Raw genomic sequence first — 12,803 nt, 5'->3', positions numbered from 1 at the left:
GATTTGAAATTTACATCAGATTGTGGAGTCCTGTAGCATATTGGCTAGAGCATTCGCCTCGCAAGAGAGACGACCTGGGTTTGATTCCCGGGCAGGACGAAACCTTAGGCAAGTTTCGTTACTCCACACACCTGTTTACCTAGCAGTAAGTAGAAATCCAGTTGTTAGTTGCTTGCTGGATCGCTTTCTGTGGGGGTAATAATCCTTTCAAAAAATAATAATTAGATCTCTCAATCCACAAGTGTTTGTGGGACACTGCTGTGCGCTGCTATTGGCTGCCATGTTTCTCCCACAAAATACAGTCAATTCACTTTACAGTATATTCTGAGAAACACTTTGAGACGTCTCAGTGTCTTGATATCAAATACAAGGATTATTATTATAGATTTTATTGTAAGGAATTGTCTACTAGTGAAGGGTGAGACTAGCATTAGGTATGAATTGGCACATAACTTAGTTTTTTGAGTTATAAGGTCATGTAGAAATACTTTCTGCTTTGTAGTATCGTGCAGTGTCCCCTATTCCAGACCAAACCAACTAGGTCCTCCGACTGACCTTGAAGGATTGTATTCCATGAGTTCCCAATATATTTCTGTACACTTAAAGCTTGGTTTACAATATTTATCATCTTTCGAAGGGGAAAAAAATCACTTTCTAGTGAATGTGTATAAACAGTAGAATAGTTCAGTCTTGATCGTGTTGATTAAAGTGAAAGCAAGATGCATAACAGGAAGTAATGATTTATATTTTTTCCACCAACCCTAACTCTCCCCTCTGATTCTCATATTTGACTTATTTTTCCCTTCATGATTCATGGGCGCCAGTTGCTCTAAGATACCTTGCCAAGTGGTCATGATTCATTGAGCATTGATGGCGAGTGTTAGCAAGTCTATTCAACTGAAGAACAAGACAGACAAGCCTCATCCTGTCCTAACCTCATGTCCCAAGTGTAAACCCCCTCCAGCTGGGGTCTCTGGGTGATGATCAGCTGTAGTAATCCTGACTGCCCTGGTAACTGAAGCTGATTTTTTCTCTCTCTCTTCTCACTACCCCACCTGCTGCCTCAGCTGAGATCAGCTCACTCAGCACAAGCCAGGATTAGACCGACAGCCTTCTAATGTGTGTGGCCCAGTGTTACACTGCATATTGCCTTTATCCACTAAACTATTGGGGGTGGGGGATCTTTCTTCCTCTCATTTGTTCTATTCCTACAGCATTATGATGTTATACTGTTGAGCGAAATCCGGTCGATGTGAATACAGTGCTTAATTTTTCAATTTGTGTCAACCTGTATTAAGTGGGTGAGGTACTATAGTCTCTTTGGCTGTGCAGCAAAAGTGCATCTATAAGTACACAGGTTCTGAAAGTATTTTCACATCTCTGCCTTTTAGTTTAATTTCCTTGTTTCTTCTGTTTTAGGTCCAGGAACCTACTTGAATGTGTATGAATCTGAGTGGAAAGTAAAATCTGGAAGGGACTTCATAAAGGTGACTATGCAACCCACGAGATGCTAGCACACCTGTGTCAGTTATTTGCAGTGCGCTCAGGCAGAACAGGCACTGAAGGAAAATAATGCTTCAGCCCTGAGTGAAATAATTTTAGTACTTTGCCCACATAATATACAATCAATTTACTTTACAATATATTTTGTGAAGCATTTTGAGACGTCTCAAAGACGTGGTAAGGCACTATATCAAATGCAAGTATTATTATTACTTCTACCGTTTAATTTAGCATGCCTTAACAAGATAAGAATTGTATTTAAACTGGCTAGACTCTAGGCTGTGAATAAGCAGGTTAAGCTGACCTATTTGGACCCGCAACTAACAGCTAAAGGTGACAATGGAGTAATAAATCTCCCCGTATATGCTGTGTCCGGTTAAAAAGAGCCACACATCTACAGAAACAGAATGTGATTTCACACAAGGTTATCCCTGGAAGAGTTCAGGGGCAGGTTAGATGAAACTTTTTGACCCATAGATAGTTTCACACATTTATTAGAACATGTGGAGTCCTGTAGTTCAGTGGTTAGAGCACTCGCTTTGCAAGCGAGAGACCTGAGTTCAATTCCAGGCAGAGGGCGAAACCTGGGCAAGTTTCCTTACTCCACATGCCTTACTCCTCCCGACGTGAAAAGCGCTAAATTAAATGCAAGGATTATTATGTGAATGCTTTGCTACAAGTAATTATTTAGATTGAGACTACAACATTTAACACGGGACTCTATAAACATTCAAAGAGTAAGAACATAAATGGGGATATTAGGAAAGATCAATGGATTGGAATTCAAACAGTTAGTTTCAGCCATGGAACTAGCAGATAGGTTCTGAATGAACTCTGTGGTCTATTTTATATTCTTCTTCTGTGCTAGTGCACAGTTAGAAACAATTACAATATTTACTGATTTATACTTTATTTAATACCTTTGTCTCAGCGTGCAAACACCCGACTGTTTGTAATATGTATGGAAAATGAAAAAGACCTGGGGTCTTGATTGACAATAAACTGAAGCTCTCCCAACAATGCTCTGTGGCAGTGAGTAAAGCAAACCAGATGCTGGGATGGGATGTATCCAGAGTTCAATAGCAATCAAAATAGTGGGGTAATCCTGCTGCTGTATAAATCATTGGTGAGCCCATACTTAGAGCACGGTGTACAGCTCTGATCGCCGCAGTACAAAAAGGATATTGGAGAAATCGAGAAGATACAGAGGAGGGCAACTGAAATGATGGTGGAACTGGACTATGTAAATTGGACAAGTTCACACTAGAAAAGCGAAGATCGAGAGGCGACATGATTGCTGTCTTTAAGATTCTAAAGGGGCAAAGCAATATAGATCATGACGGGCTGTTTTAACTTGTCCAGAATAGTAAAACCACAGGCCATGGCCTGCGATTGAAGGGGGATAAATTCAGAACAAATTTACGCAAACACTATTTCAGTGAGCGAATAGTGGATCAGGCTTCTTAGGGAGATGGTTGAAAGCAGGAAGTGTCAATTCTTTCAAACTCAGATTAGATAGTTTTCTTTCAGGAAATAACATTATGGGCTGTAGTACATAGGTAGTTCAGAACATAGAATCGTAGAATTATACAGCACAGAAGGAGGCCATTCGGTCCTTCATGTCTGTGCCGTCTCTTTTAAAAGAGCTATGCGAATCAGTCCTGCTCCCCAGAGTCCTGCAAATTTGTCCTCCCCAAATAATTATCTACTTCTCTCTTAAAAGTTGTTCCTCCACCACTGAACTGTAACTCTACCCCCACTTGATCTAATTTCTTCCTCAAATCATCACAGAACTGAAATTCTACTTTATCTTCTCTCTTTCCCACACCCCCACACACACACACAAGCAAATTAGTGGACTGCACATTGAACACTTTGCTCCATCATTCCCCAGCCTGATTGTATATCCACCCTTTGGTCAATTTTCACTTTCTCTTCTGCACTCCATTACATACTGTCTCTTCCTTTTCCTCCTTCCCAGTTATTCTGTGTGTTACAGAGGTAAGTGGTTATTTATAAGCCAAGAGAGCAATTGTTGGAAGGCTGTTCAGCTGTGAAGAGGAATCCCAGCCAAGAGGGAGTTTGCCCTAATTCGATATCCTCAGATGTGGATAAATACCTGAGCAGTAAAAACATTAGGTGATATGAGGAGAAAGCTGCAAATGGGATTAATGAAAGAGAGTGATTTAGTAAGACAGGTATCAGTGGCACAGACTCAATGGGCTGAATCATTCCCTTTTGTGCCTAAAATGTCTATATATACTCTTCAGCAGAACACACTGCATGGTGATCAGGAGAAGGAAGCCCTTCCCCCTTCTTCCTTGCCCAGGGCACGAAGGCTATGCAGCTTATTTGACACAGTAGATCCCTGTAACATCTGATATCATTTAGGGCTCCACGCTTTTAAGTGCCTTTAAAGTAACACAACCATTGTTGAAAGGAGTTTTTAAACAACATTTTAAAAGTGGTATTGCGATTTAAATTAGATTATTTTTGTGTAAGGACACTGAAGTCGTCGTTTGACCATCACATATGCGTTTGACATGCTTTATATCCATGCATTGAAATAAAACTTACTTTATTTGAGAGATTTTCTGGCTTCAATCGAGAGAGAAACTCCGTGAGAAATCAGCCTCAAGCCTGTACGATAGTCAGATAGTTAATTACTGTTAATTGATTCATTTTGTGTGAGGAAAACCTAGAAGTCAACTGGAGGACACGCAGAGTGCTGCCTCTTGGGTTCATTGTATGTTTATTGAAGGGCAGTGGCTTTGTTTACATTTAATGTTTTTGTAAGCCAAACGTCAGATCATCCATATTATTCTGTAGATTCAAGTACATTGGGTCAATGTATATTGTACATTGTACAATGTACATTGGGTCAGTTGGGTACACTGTGGTCAATGTTGTACTGACTGACTTTGCCCAGCTGATAAAATTACTTCCACTGATTGTATGCTCCATTCTTTTCAAGTCATTAAAAACCTGTGTGAGTTGTCCACTCGTTTTAATTGGGATTTATCTGCCATAATCCCAAGACTTTAGATTGGTATATTTAGTACATCGTAACTTAAAATGAATATTGCAACAATTTTGAAGTAATTGTGGAGGCTACCTGGAGTCAAACTTTTAACTAACTTAAATATCACTAGAACAAGATGTTGCTCTGTTGAGGTGATTAAACCCTTTGGGGCCTATATTACTGTAGCAATACAGGGTGCTCAGCGAAGACCGTGGCTTAAACCTGAGACTTTGCAGATCTCCATTTCTCAGTAAGCCAGTGAATAAATGTACGCATTAAACCATCGGGACGTTCAGAATGCTTACTGGGAGTTGACTTATATGTCTATAAAAATTATGGCACTAGTTTATTTGATAAAATCATTCTAACCATGAAACACTTGTTAATATTCACAGTTCTGGAAAGATACGGTTGATGATCATGAAGTTCGTGAGCTTATTGGAGATAAAAGTCAGAGATCTAAAGGTAAGATAATGTTGCTTAACCAGACCTAAATAATTCAACACTTTATGTTCCGGCGGCTCTGATGTAAAGCACTGGACACTCAATCCAAGTCTCCAGTGACATGCAGGCTTGCCTGCTTTCTATCCAAATTTCTCCCCTTTTTGGACTGTATTGTGAGGCAGTGAGTGTCAGTGATGTATTCCATATTAAGGGGTGTGCTACCTAACCTGAGCTTTCTGGAATACATGACTCATCATCAAAAATGTCATTTTTATTGCATGTAAAAACCTCATTGTTATCATTGAAGTGGACTGGCCACAGACCGTGCTGTTGTAAGGTAGAAAATGTAATGACTCATTCTGCAATGTCGCCACCTCCCGGCCATACCCCAGTCCTGCCCCGAGCCCAGTGAAATTGACAAAACAGTGGAAGGGGTGGATAACAACTAGAAATAGTGAATTCAACATCAATCACATCAGAATCGTCATTTTAAACACTCGGCACAAAATCAGTTCAGCAATTAATACAGAGTAGAGTATCCAATATCTGCACGAATGGCTGGCCATATACATTAAAATATAGAGCACAGAAACAGGCCATTCGGCTCAACTGGTCTATGCCGGTGTTTATGCTCCATATGAGCCTTCTCCTGCCCTTCAACTAAGCCTTTGAGCATAATCTTCTATTCCTTTCTCCCTCATGTACCTATCCAGCTTCCCCTTCAATACATCTTTGCTATTTGCCTCAACAACTCCTTGTGGCAGTATGTTCCACATTCCCTCTACTCTCTGTGTGAAGAAATTTCTTCTAACTTCCCTATTTGATCTATTTGTGCAATTTTATATGATAAGAAAGTAATGTGATATCGGGTCTCTGTGTGTGTTTGTGCGTCTTCGTGTGTTTGTCTCTATCTACCCCCATGTGTCTCTCTAAATGTCTATTTGTATATGTATGACTCTCTAATGATCTCTGTGTGTTTGCATGTCTCTCCTACAACATATGCTTACTTGGATCAGGTCACTTGCTCTGTTGCGGCTATCTACATCTCACGCATGTGACACCAGAAACATTTCCATTCATATTGCAGCCCAACTCCACATCTGAGCTCTGATCCATAGAATCTTACAGCACAGAAGGAGGCCATTCAGCCCATCGTGCCTGTGCCAGATCTTTGAGAGACCTACCAACTAGTCCCACTTCCCCCTCCCTTACCCCATAGCCCTGCACAATTTCCTTTTCAAGTACCTATCCAATTCCCTTTTGAAAGCTACTATCAAAGCTGTTTCCACCCCCTACCCCTTTCCGGCAATGCACGTTTCAGGCAGTATTATTGACTGAATAGCACTATTCAGATAATTCAGCAAATTGTATCTAAATGTTGTATTGGGGCAATTGTGCCGCACTAGTTAACCTGCTTTTTCAGTTTTACAAATAATTAGACAAACCATCTGGATGTAACTCCCTCATTTCCTCTGTGTGACGTTAAGATAATTGTCTGAATTTCCAATCACGGCCCACCGTGATAGGAATCTCTTCCCCCATCTAGCACTCTTCTATAGTGTGTTGGAAACTCCGCAAACATGAACATTACTTTCAACAACTTTACTTAGTGACCAATTTCTTCACTTTCGAATTTTCTGAGGTGTAGATAATGGAATAATTATCTAATTGAACGGGCATTGAACTCAAACATAGTTACAAACGAAGACTTATGTTCCCAATATATATTGTACCACACCATTGACATATATCCGTAAGTACATGAAGACCACTACATGCACATTTCATTCATTGCAGAGCGAATATTTTTAACCTAATAAATTCTAAAAGCTATGTAGAGAATGAATTCAGATTCTGACAAATATGATCACTGAAATGATCTGTTCAGTGAGCTATATTCAGCCAAGTTGATGATGGGTTAGCAAATGTTGAGTTATTTTAATACTCCAATCAGTAGCATGACATTTTTGTAATTTTAGTTTAAATCAGATGTTTGCAAGAGAGGAAGTGACACTACAGAAAGTTAATGATTGATTTCTCGTAGACTCTCCTCCCGTTGGGTATGGTTGCGTGTGTTGTGACTTCTATCCTCAGTTTGTGCAGAACTTCAACCGAATGAGGCTCCCTACAGGCTTATTGTTGTTTTTCCTGCCGTGTGATTGGTAACTGAGCAACGCAAGAGATGATGGGCTCTTATCACAGAAATGCAGGGCTTTGTGTTTTGCAGTTCACTGTGCTGCAAGTCTGACCGTTTCTACTAATGACTACTACTAATAGCAGGGGAAGTTTCAATCATTCTGACCTTTTGGGTTGAGATAAAAAGGCCATTTTACAGCCAAACAGTTTCCCTTTGATTTACATTGTGTTTATCATGGAAACACACGTTCCGGCTGTAGAATTGTGGTTTTTCTACTGGTTGGTCGAGCTGTGTAGTGAGACTTCCTCGACCACACTCACTTTATTGGACATATGCAGAATCTAACTGCGGCAACCTTATTACCAGGATTTACCAGGATCTTGGTCACCTACATAAATCAGCAGATTTGCGAGGAATGTCGCTATAATGTAGTTTTGACGTCAATATGTTACCGTTTGCTTTCCTGTGTTAAGCTTCAAGGGCACCAGCAGCAAACAACAAATGTTTCTCTCTTCCTATCTCATGTGCCCCTCCATTGATGATTTTTTTGTGTATGTTGCATCATTGTTTATTTATCTAGTGACCTGAGACCTCCTGAATCTGGTTTGAGTTTATTTTACACAATAGGTGATCAGTTTCTTTCAGAATTCTCAAAATTAACCAGTGGGTTTCCAGTTGTTAGAACTCGAGATACATTAATAATCGAGTGGGCACCAGAAGCTGAATCTCAAAAACTTTTCCCCCTCAGAAGAGAGGAAAAATCTCACTGCTCGTAATTATACTAGCAATCTCTTTCTCGCGAACTTAGAATCTTTTTCTCTTCCATGCACTTAAGAAGTGCAGGTGCCTAAGGTCTTAAAACTCTGACTGTCAGCTGGTGACATAGGCTTGACTAAGGGTTTTAGCTTGATAATTTCTTCATTTTGTGAATAGTATCGGCATTGAGGCCTTTCTTCTCCGATAGTTAAACCCAAATCCCAGCCCCTGGAGACTATTTAGTTTTCTGAGGGCAGCTCGGAGACTGACTGGGGCACAGCAAGTTCTATGTGGCCACATCTAGATTTCGTCTGCAAGAGCAAGTAACTGAGAAAGGCTTGATAGAATTCAGAGTTCTTTGAAATATTAAATTGGTTACCAATCTCTGAATGGTTTTGTTTAATATGGAAGCTGTGCAAACAGACATTCTGATCTAAGCTTAACTTCAAAGTAACTGCATCTGAGGGTTGGGGAATTCTTACTGAAAGCAAGCAGAGTTCACTTCCAGCTTTACAAGCATTGGCAGCGGAAGGTTACCTGGTTATCGGAGCAGATCGAACCGTGTTCACTGTTGCTGAAACTCTTAATCCTATTAGCAATGCGCCCATAGTAAGATGGAAACCACTGAATAATTCTGATGCTTTTAAGAAGTGACAGAATTACTTGTATAGTTCTATAGTTGAAACACTAATTGGTGCTGGAGCTATAAAGACGAGTAAAGTAACAGTTTGAACCGATCATTTGCATTTTGGAGTGTGTTTTTTTAACACCTCTTCTGATTTGGCAGGTACTCTGTAATTAATGAGGTCTAGTCTCACCACAATCCAGTTTAAGTCAGGCAACCTTCTGCTAATAACTGACCAACTTTTGTGACTTAGTTCTTGTAACCTTGTTTTCTAGGAGAATTTTTAGACAGTAGAATTGACTACTTGCACTAATTGGGACTGGGGCCATGGTGGATCAGCAAACAGTGCGGATAATTAGTCATGACCTGGGTCAATAAAAAAGTCCGGCTGCAATTTTTCAGCGTAATCTGGTACACACACCCTCCTCCACTGCAAACTCGCGATAAATGTAGTTTCTGGCCTGCGGGCCTCCTGGCTATTTACCTGACGTCACTGTGGGTGGGACAGCTCCAGACCCACATGCGTGGGTGTGGCACAAGCGGCAAAGGGGCTTCACTCAAATATTAAATATTTATTTTTTTGCAACAATCCTAATGTGTGTTATTTCCTCGTGTTTAGTTTTTATCACTAAAGTGAAAAATGTAGGTTGGCAATAAAATGTACCTCAATACCCCATCTTCCTTTCTCTCTACCTCAATAGCACCAATCAACTCCCTGCCATTTTCTGTAAAATTTGTGAAAAATTCCCCTGCAATGTTCCACACAATCTCCAAAGCGCCCCTCTCCCCTGCAATTTTTGGCACATATTTCCGCACTTTTCTTTTGGCCCTGGTCATGACCCAAAATACAAATTGACTAGTGCTAACCGAAATGATCTATCAGGAATTCTACTGTCACTGTAGTACCACACTACAGTGACAGTAGAATTCCTGAATTCCTGACAGTAGAATAGCCCTCCTTTCTCTCTGCCTCTGGAACACATCTCTCTGACTTTTTCTCTCACTCTCTCTAATTTCCTATCTCTTCCCCTTCTATTACGTTTTCTTCTCTTTTCCTCACTCTGGTAGAAGCATTTCAGCCAATATGACTTCATATCGGTGGGTAACAAGAGGGGTTTGGATGAGGCACACCATTTGGCCCATTTGATCTTATTCTTCCAAAGTATGAACTCCACCACCATTCCATTACATCAAGCCATTTCTTAAAAGAGAAGGGAGTTTCTCACAGAACTGGCCAACAAATTATTGCTATATGAAAATTTGCCGCAGCTTTCACCTGCAAAATATGCAGTCACTACACATCACAGTGAATACTGTGAAAAACTTTGAGACGTCACAGCAAAGTGAAAGGCTCCGTTAATGCTTCTGGCTGGAGGCATTTCTGTTTGAGCCTCTTTATTTCTGACTCTTATTCGCACAGTGGTTATGACCCAGTCACGACATCATAGTTTGGGATTTAAGCTTGAATTAATAATAATAATCCTTGCAATTCATAAAGCGCCTTATCACGTCTTCGAGATGTTTCATAGTGCTTCACAGAACATACTGTGAAGTGATTGACTATTTTGTGAGTGAAAATATTACAAATCAATTTGTAAATTGGGTGTTTAGGTTTGTGAATATGGTTGTAAATTTCAGGAGGACTATTTTAAATGGTCAGTGTCGAAAACAACAATTTCTTTTGGATTTCTTTATAAAACTGCAACTTACAAACAGGGACTCTTTTAAGATTTAAGAACATAAGAACATAAGAATTAGGAGCAGGAGTAGGCCATTTGGCCCCTCGAGCTGCCCCGCCATTCGATAAGATCATAGCTGATCTTCAGACCTAACTCTAATTACCTGCTCTATCCCCATATCCCCTAATCCCTCTATTTTTTTAAAATCTATCAGTCTCAGCCTTGAAGATGTTCAAGGACTGACATCTACAGCCTTCTGGGGGAGTGAATTCCATAAAGTCACTGCCCTCTGAGTGAAGAAATGTTTCCTCAACTCTGTTCTAAAAGGCTGACTCTTAATTTTCAGACTGTGACCCCCGGTTATAGATTCTCCCACCGGGGAAACAGACCCTCAGTGTCTACTTTATCAGCCCTTTAAGAATCTTATATGTTTCAATAAGATCTTCCCTAATTCTTCTGTATTCTATAGAAAATACAGCCTTAGTTTATTCAGCCTCTCCTCATAGGTCAGTCCCCTCATCCCAGGAACTAACCGAGTGAATCTACACTGCACCCCCTCGAGGGCAAGTATGTCCTTTTTTAAATAAGGAAACCAAAACTGCACACAATACTCTCGGTGCGGTCTCACCAAACCCCTATACAGTTGCAGCAGATATACATCACATTGGCAGAAGTTGCTGGGAACCCTCAGCAGCATCTATGGAGAGGAAAGTGGGTTAGTGTTTCAGATCAATGACCGTACCAAATGTCATCGACTTGAAACGTTAACCCACTTTCCTCTCACAGATGCTGCCTGACCTGCTGAGTATTCCCAGCGACTTCTATTTTTATTTCAGATTTCCAGTTGTTATTAAGGAATCTTGTTTAAATTGTTCCATTTTAGGCACCGTTATGTCAGAAAGGATGTAATATTGAATTTTCTAATCTGGCTTCAATCTCTGTCTCCAGAAGCTGCTTGCGACGATCGATGGGACTCGGTTCTATTCCACCCTCCACAGAAATTGGGCATTAATGACCTGGAAGGGCAGAGGGTTCTGCAGATAGCTGTCATCATCCACAATCTGTCCATGGAAGAAGGAAATGCCAAGCTGTTGGCGAACCGAACGTGCCTGCGGTTTCTGCTGCTATGTGCTCACAATCGACACGTTTCGCTCAGGCAGGTTGGGCTGGATACGCTGGGAAATGTAACGGCAGAGGTGAGAGCCAGGGCCTCTGGGAGCCTGGGCGTACATTCTCTAGTGGGTTTATGTTTTGCATTGTTGAATACCACTTAAATTTGAGTTGGATTTTTTGTGGTATAGGTTCTCATTCAACTAGACTGTGTGGAAACTGCTCCAGTTTTCTATATTTAAGTCCCTTAGCCAACTCTACAATGGGAGGACCATTCTGTCCCTGTTTGGGTTTTGTGTTGAATACCGTCAAGGTGACAAATTCCTTTGCTGTAGATTTCTTAAGCTTGTTTTGTTTGTTTTCAGCTGCAGTTGGATCCCATTGATTTCCAAAGTACCCAAGTGATTTTTCACACCATCACAAAATGCCTTTATTCATCAGACAAATGGTTTCGAATTCGAGGTGAGTCAGATTGATATATCTCAAGGTTGATGAAGATAAAACACAGCTTTTCATGCTACACAGTGAGAGAAGGGTCCACCTTGAGAATATCTTTTGGATTGTCAAACTGTGGTTTCTGAGACAACAACCAGCTTATTGAGAGATGTTTACAACACATCAAATATAGGAAGCCTGATTATATTGAGAGGAAAAGTGGTTAGACATCGAAATATTGAATTCAGCTGGATCAAGTGTGTGTTTCCACTTCCATAATCAATAGCTTTCCCTGTTTATACTGAAAATGCAGTGGCAGCACTCCCAGGTGGCTTGTTATTCATGTGGACAATTCAGCTGTTATCTTAAGTCCTGAAATGGATGTGTTAGAATGTAAAATTGCAGAGTCTAATTTGACTTTCTTAGAAGATGGCCTGAAAGACGGTTTCAGGTTTTTTTTGCACTGATTATTACATTAATAAACTTGCCTGTCCCAGAATATTCTAAAAAACAAAAGTAAATGCAAGAGATTATTTTTCCTAAATATAACTCTCTAAACTAGGAAGAGGATATGCCCATAAAATCAATCATTTCTATACTATTCCAGTGTAGATGCTATGTGATTAGTCCTGCAGAGAGTTCTGTAGCTCAGTGTTTAGAGCCCTCGCCTCACAAGCGAGAGACCTGGGTTCAATTTACCGGCAGGGCAAGAAGTTGGGCAACTTTCCTTACTTCACACGTCTCTGTTTACCTAGCAGTAAATAGGAACCGGGTTGATTGGCAGATCGCATTTATGGGGGTAATAATTCTTTCAAAAAAAATTGGTCACTCAATCCATGACTATTTCTGGGACACTGCTGTGTGCAATTGGCTGCCGCATTTTGCCCACAATATATACAGTCAATTCACTTTACAGTATATTCTGTGAAGCACTTTAGATGTCTGGAAGGCGTGATAAAGCGCCATCAAATGCAAAGATTATTATTAAGGGCAACCTGAAAATGCATTGGAAATGTCCTTTTTTAATGTAATATTATGGCAGATCTATACTCTCAACACTGTCTGTATGTACTGTACTGGTTGCTGCCTGAC

General features: G+C 40.4%; 1 protein-coding gene across 3 annotated transcripts in view; it reads left to right on the top strand.

Annotated features, from left to right (window-relative positions):
- LOC103183908 (AT-rich interactive domain-containing protein 2-like) overlaps positions 1–12,803 on the top strand; it is a 103,578-nt gene that overhangs the window by 61,973 nt on the left and 28,802 nt on the right. For 2 of the 3 annotated variants that reach the window (XM_042342274.1, XM_042342272.1), the window contains exons 6-9: positions 1,420–1,487; positions 4,921–4,990; positions 11,115–11,362; positions 11,642–11,738. In XM_042342274.1, the coding sequence (XP_042198208.1) occupies positions 1,420–1,487; positions 4,921–4,990; positions 11,115–11,362; positions 11,642–11,738 (483 nt within the window). The remainder of the gene's footprint in view (positions 1–1,419; positions 1,488–4,920; positions 4,991–11,114; positions 11,363–11,641; positions 11,739–12,803) is intronic. The other variant, XM_042342273.1, reaches the window with a different exon arrangement.

This window comes from Callorhinchus milii, unplaced genomic scaffold, assembly GCF_018977255.1.
Source record: "Callorhinchus milii isolate IMCB2004 unplaced genomic scaffold, IMCB_Cmil_1.0 Scaffold19, whole genome shotgun sequence".
Lineage (NCBI taxonomy): Eukaryota > Metazoa > Chordata > Chondrichthyes > Chimaeriformes > Callorhinchidae > Callorhinchus > Callorhinchus milii.
This window is presented reverse-complemented; position numbering and strand designations above follow the sequence as displayed.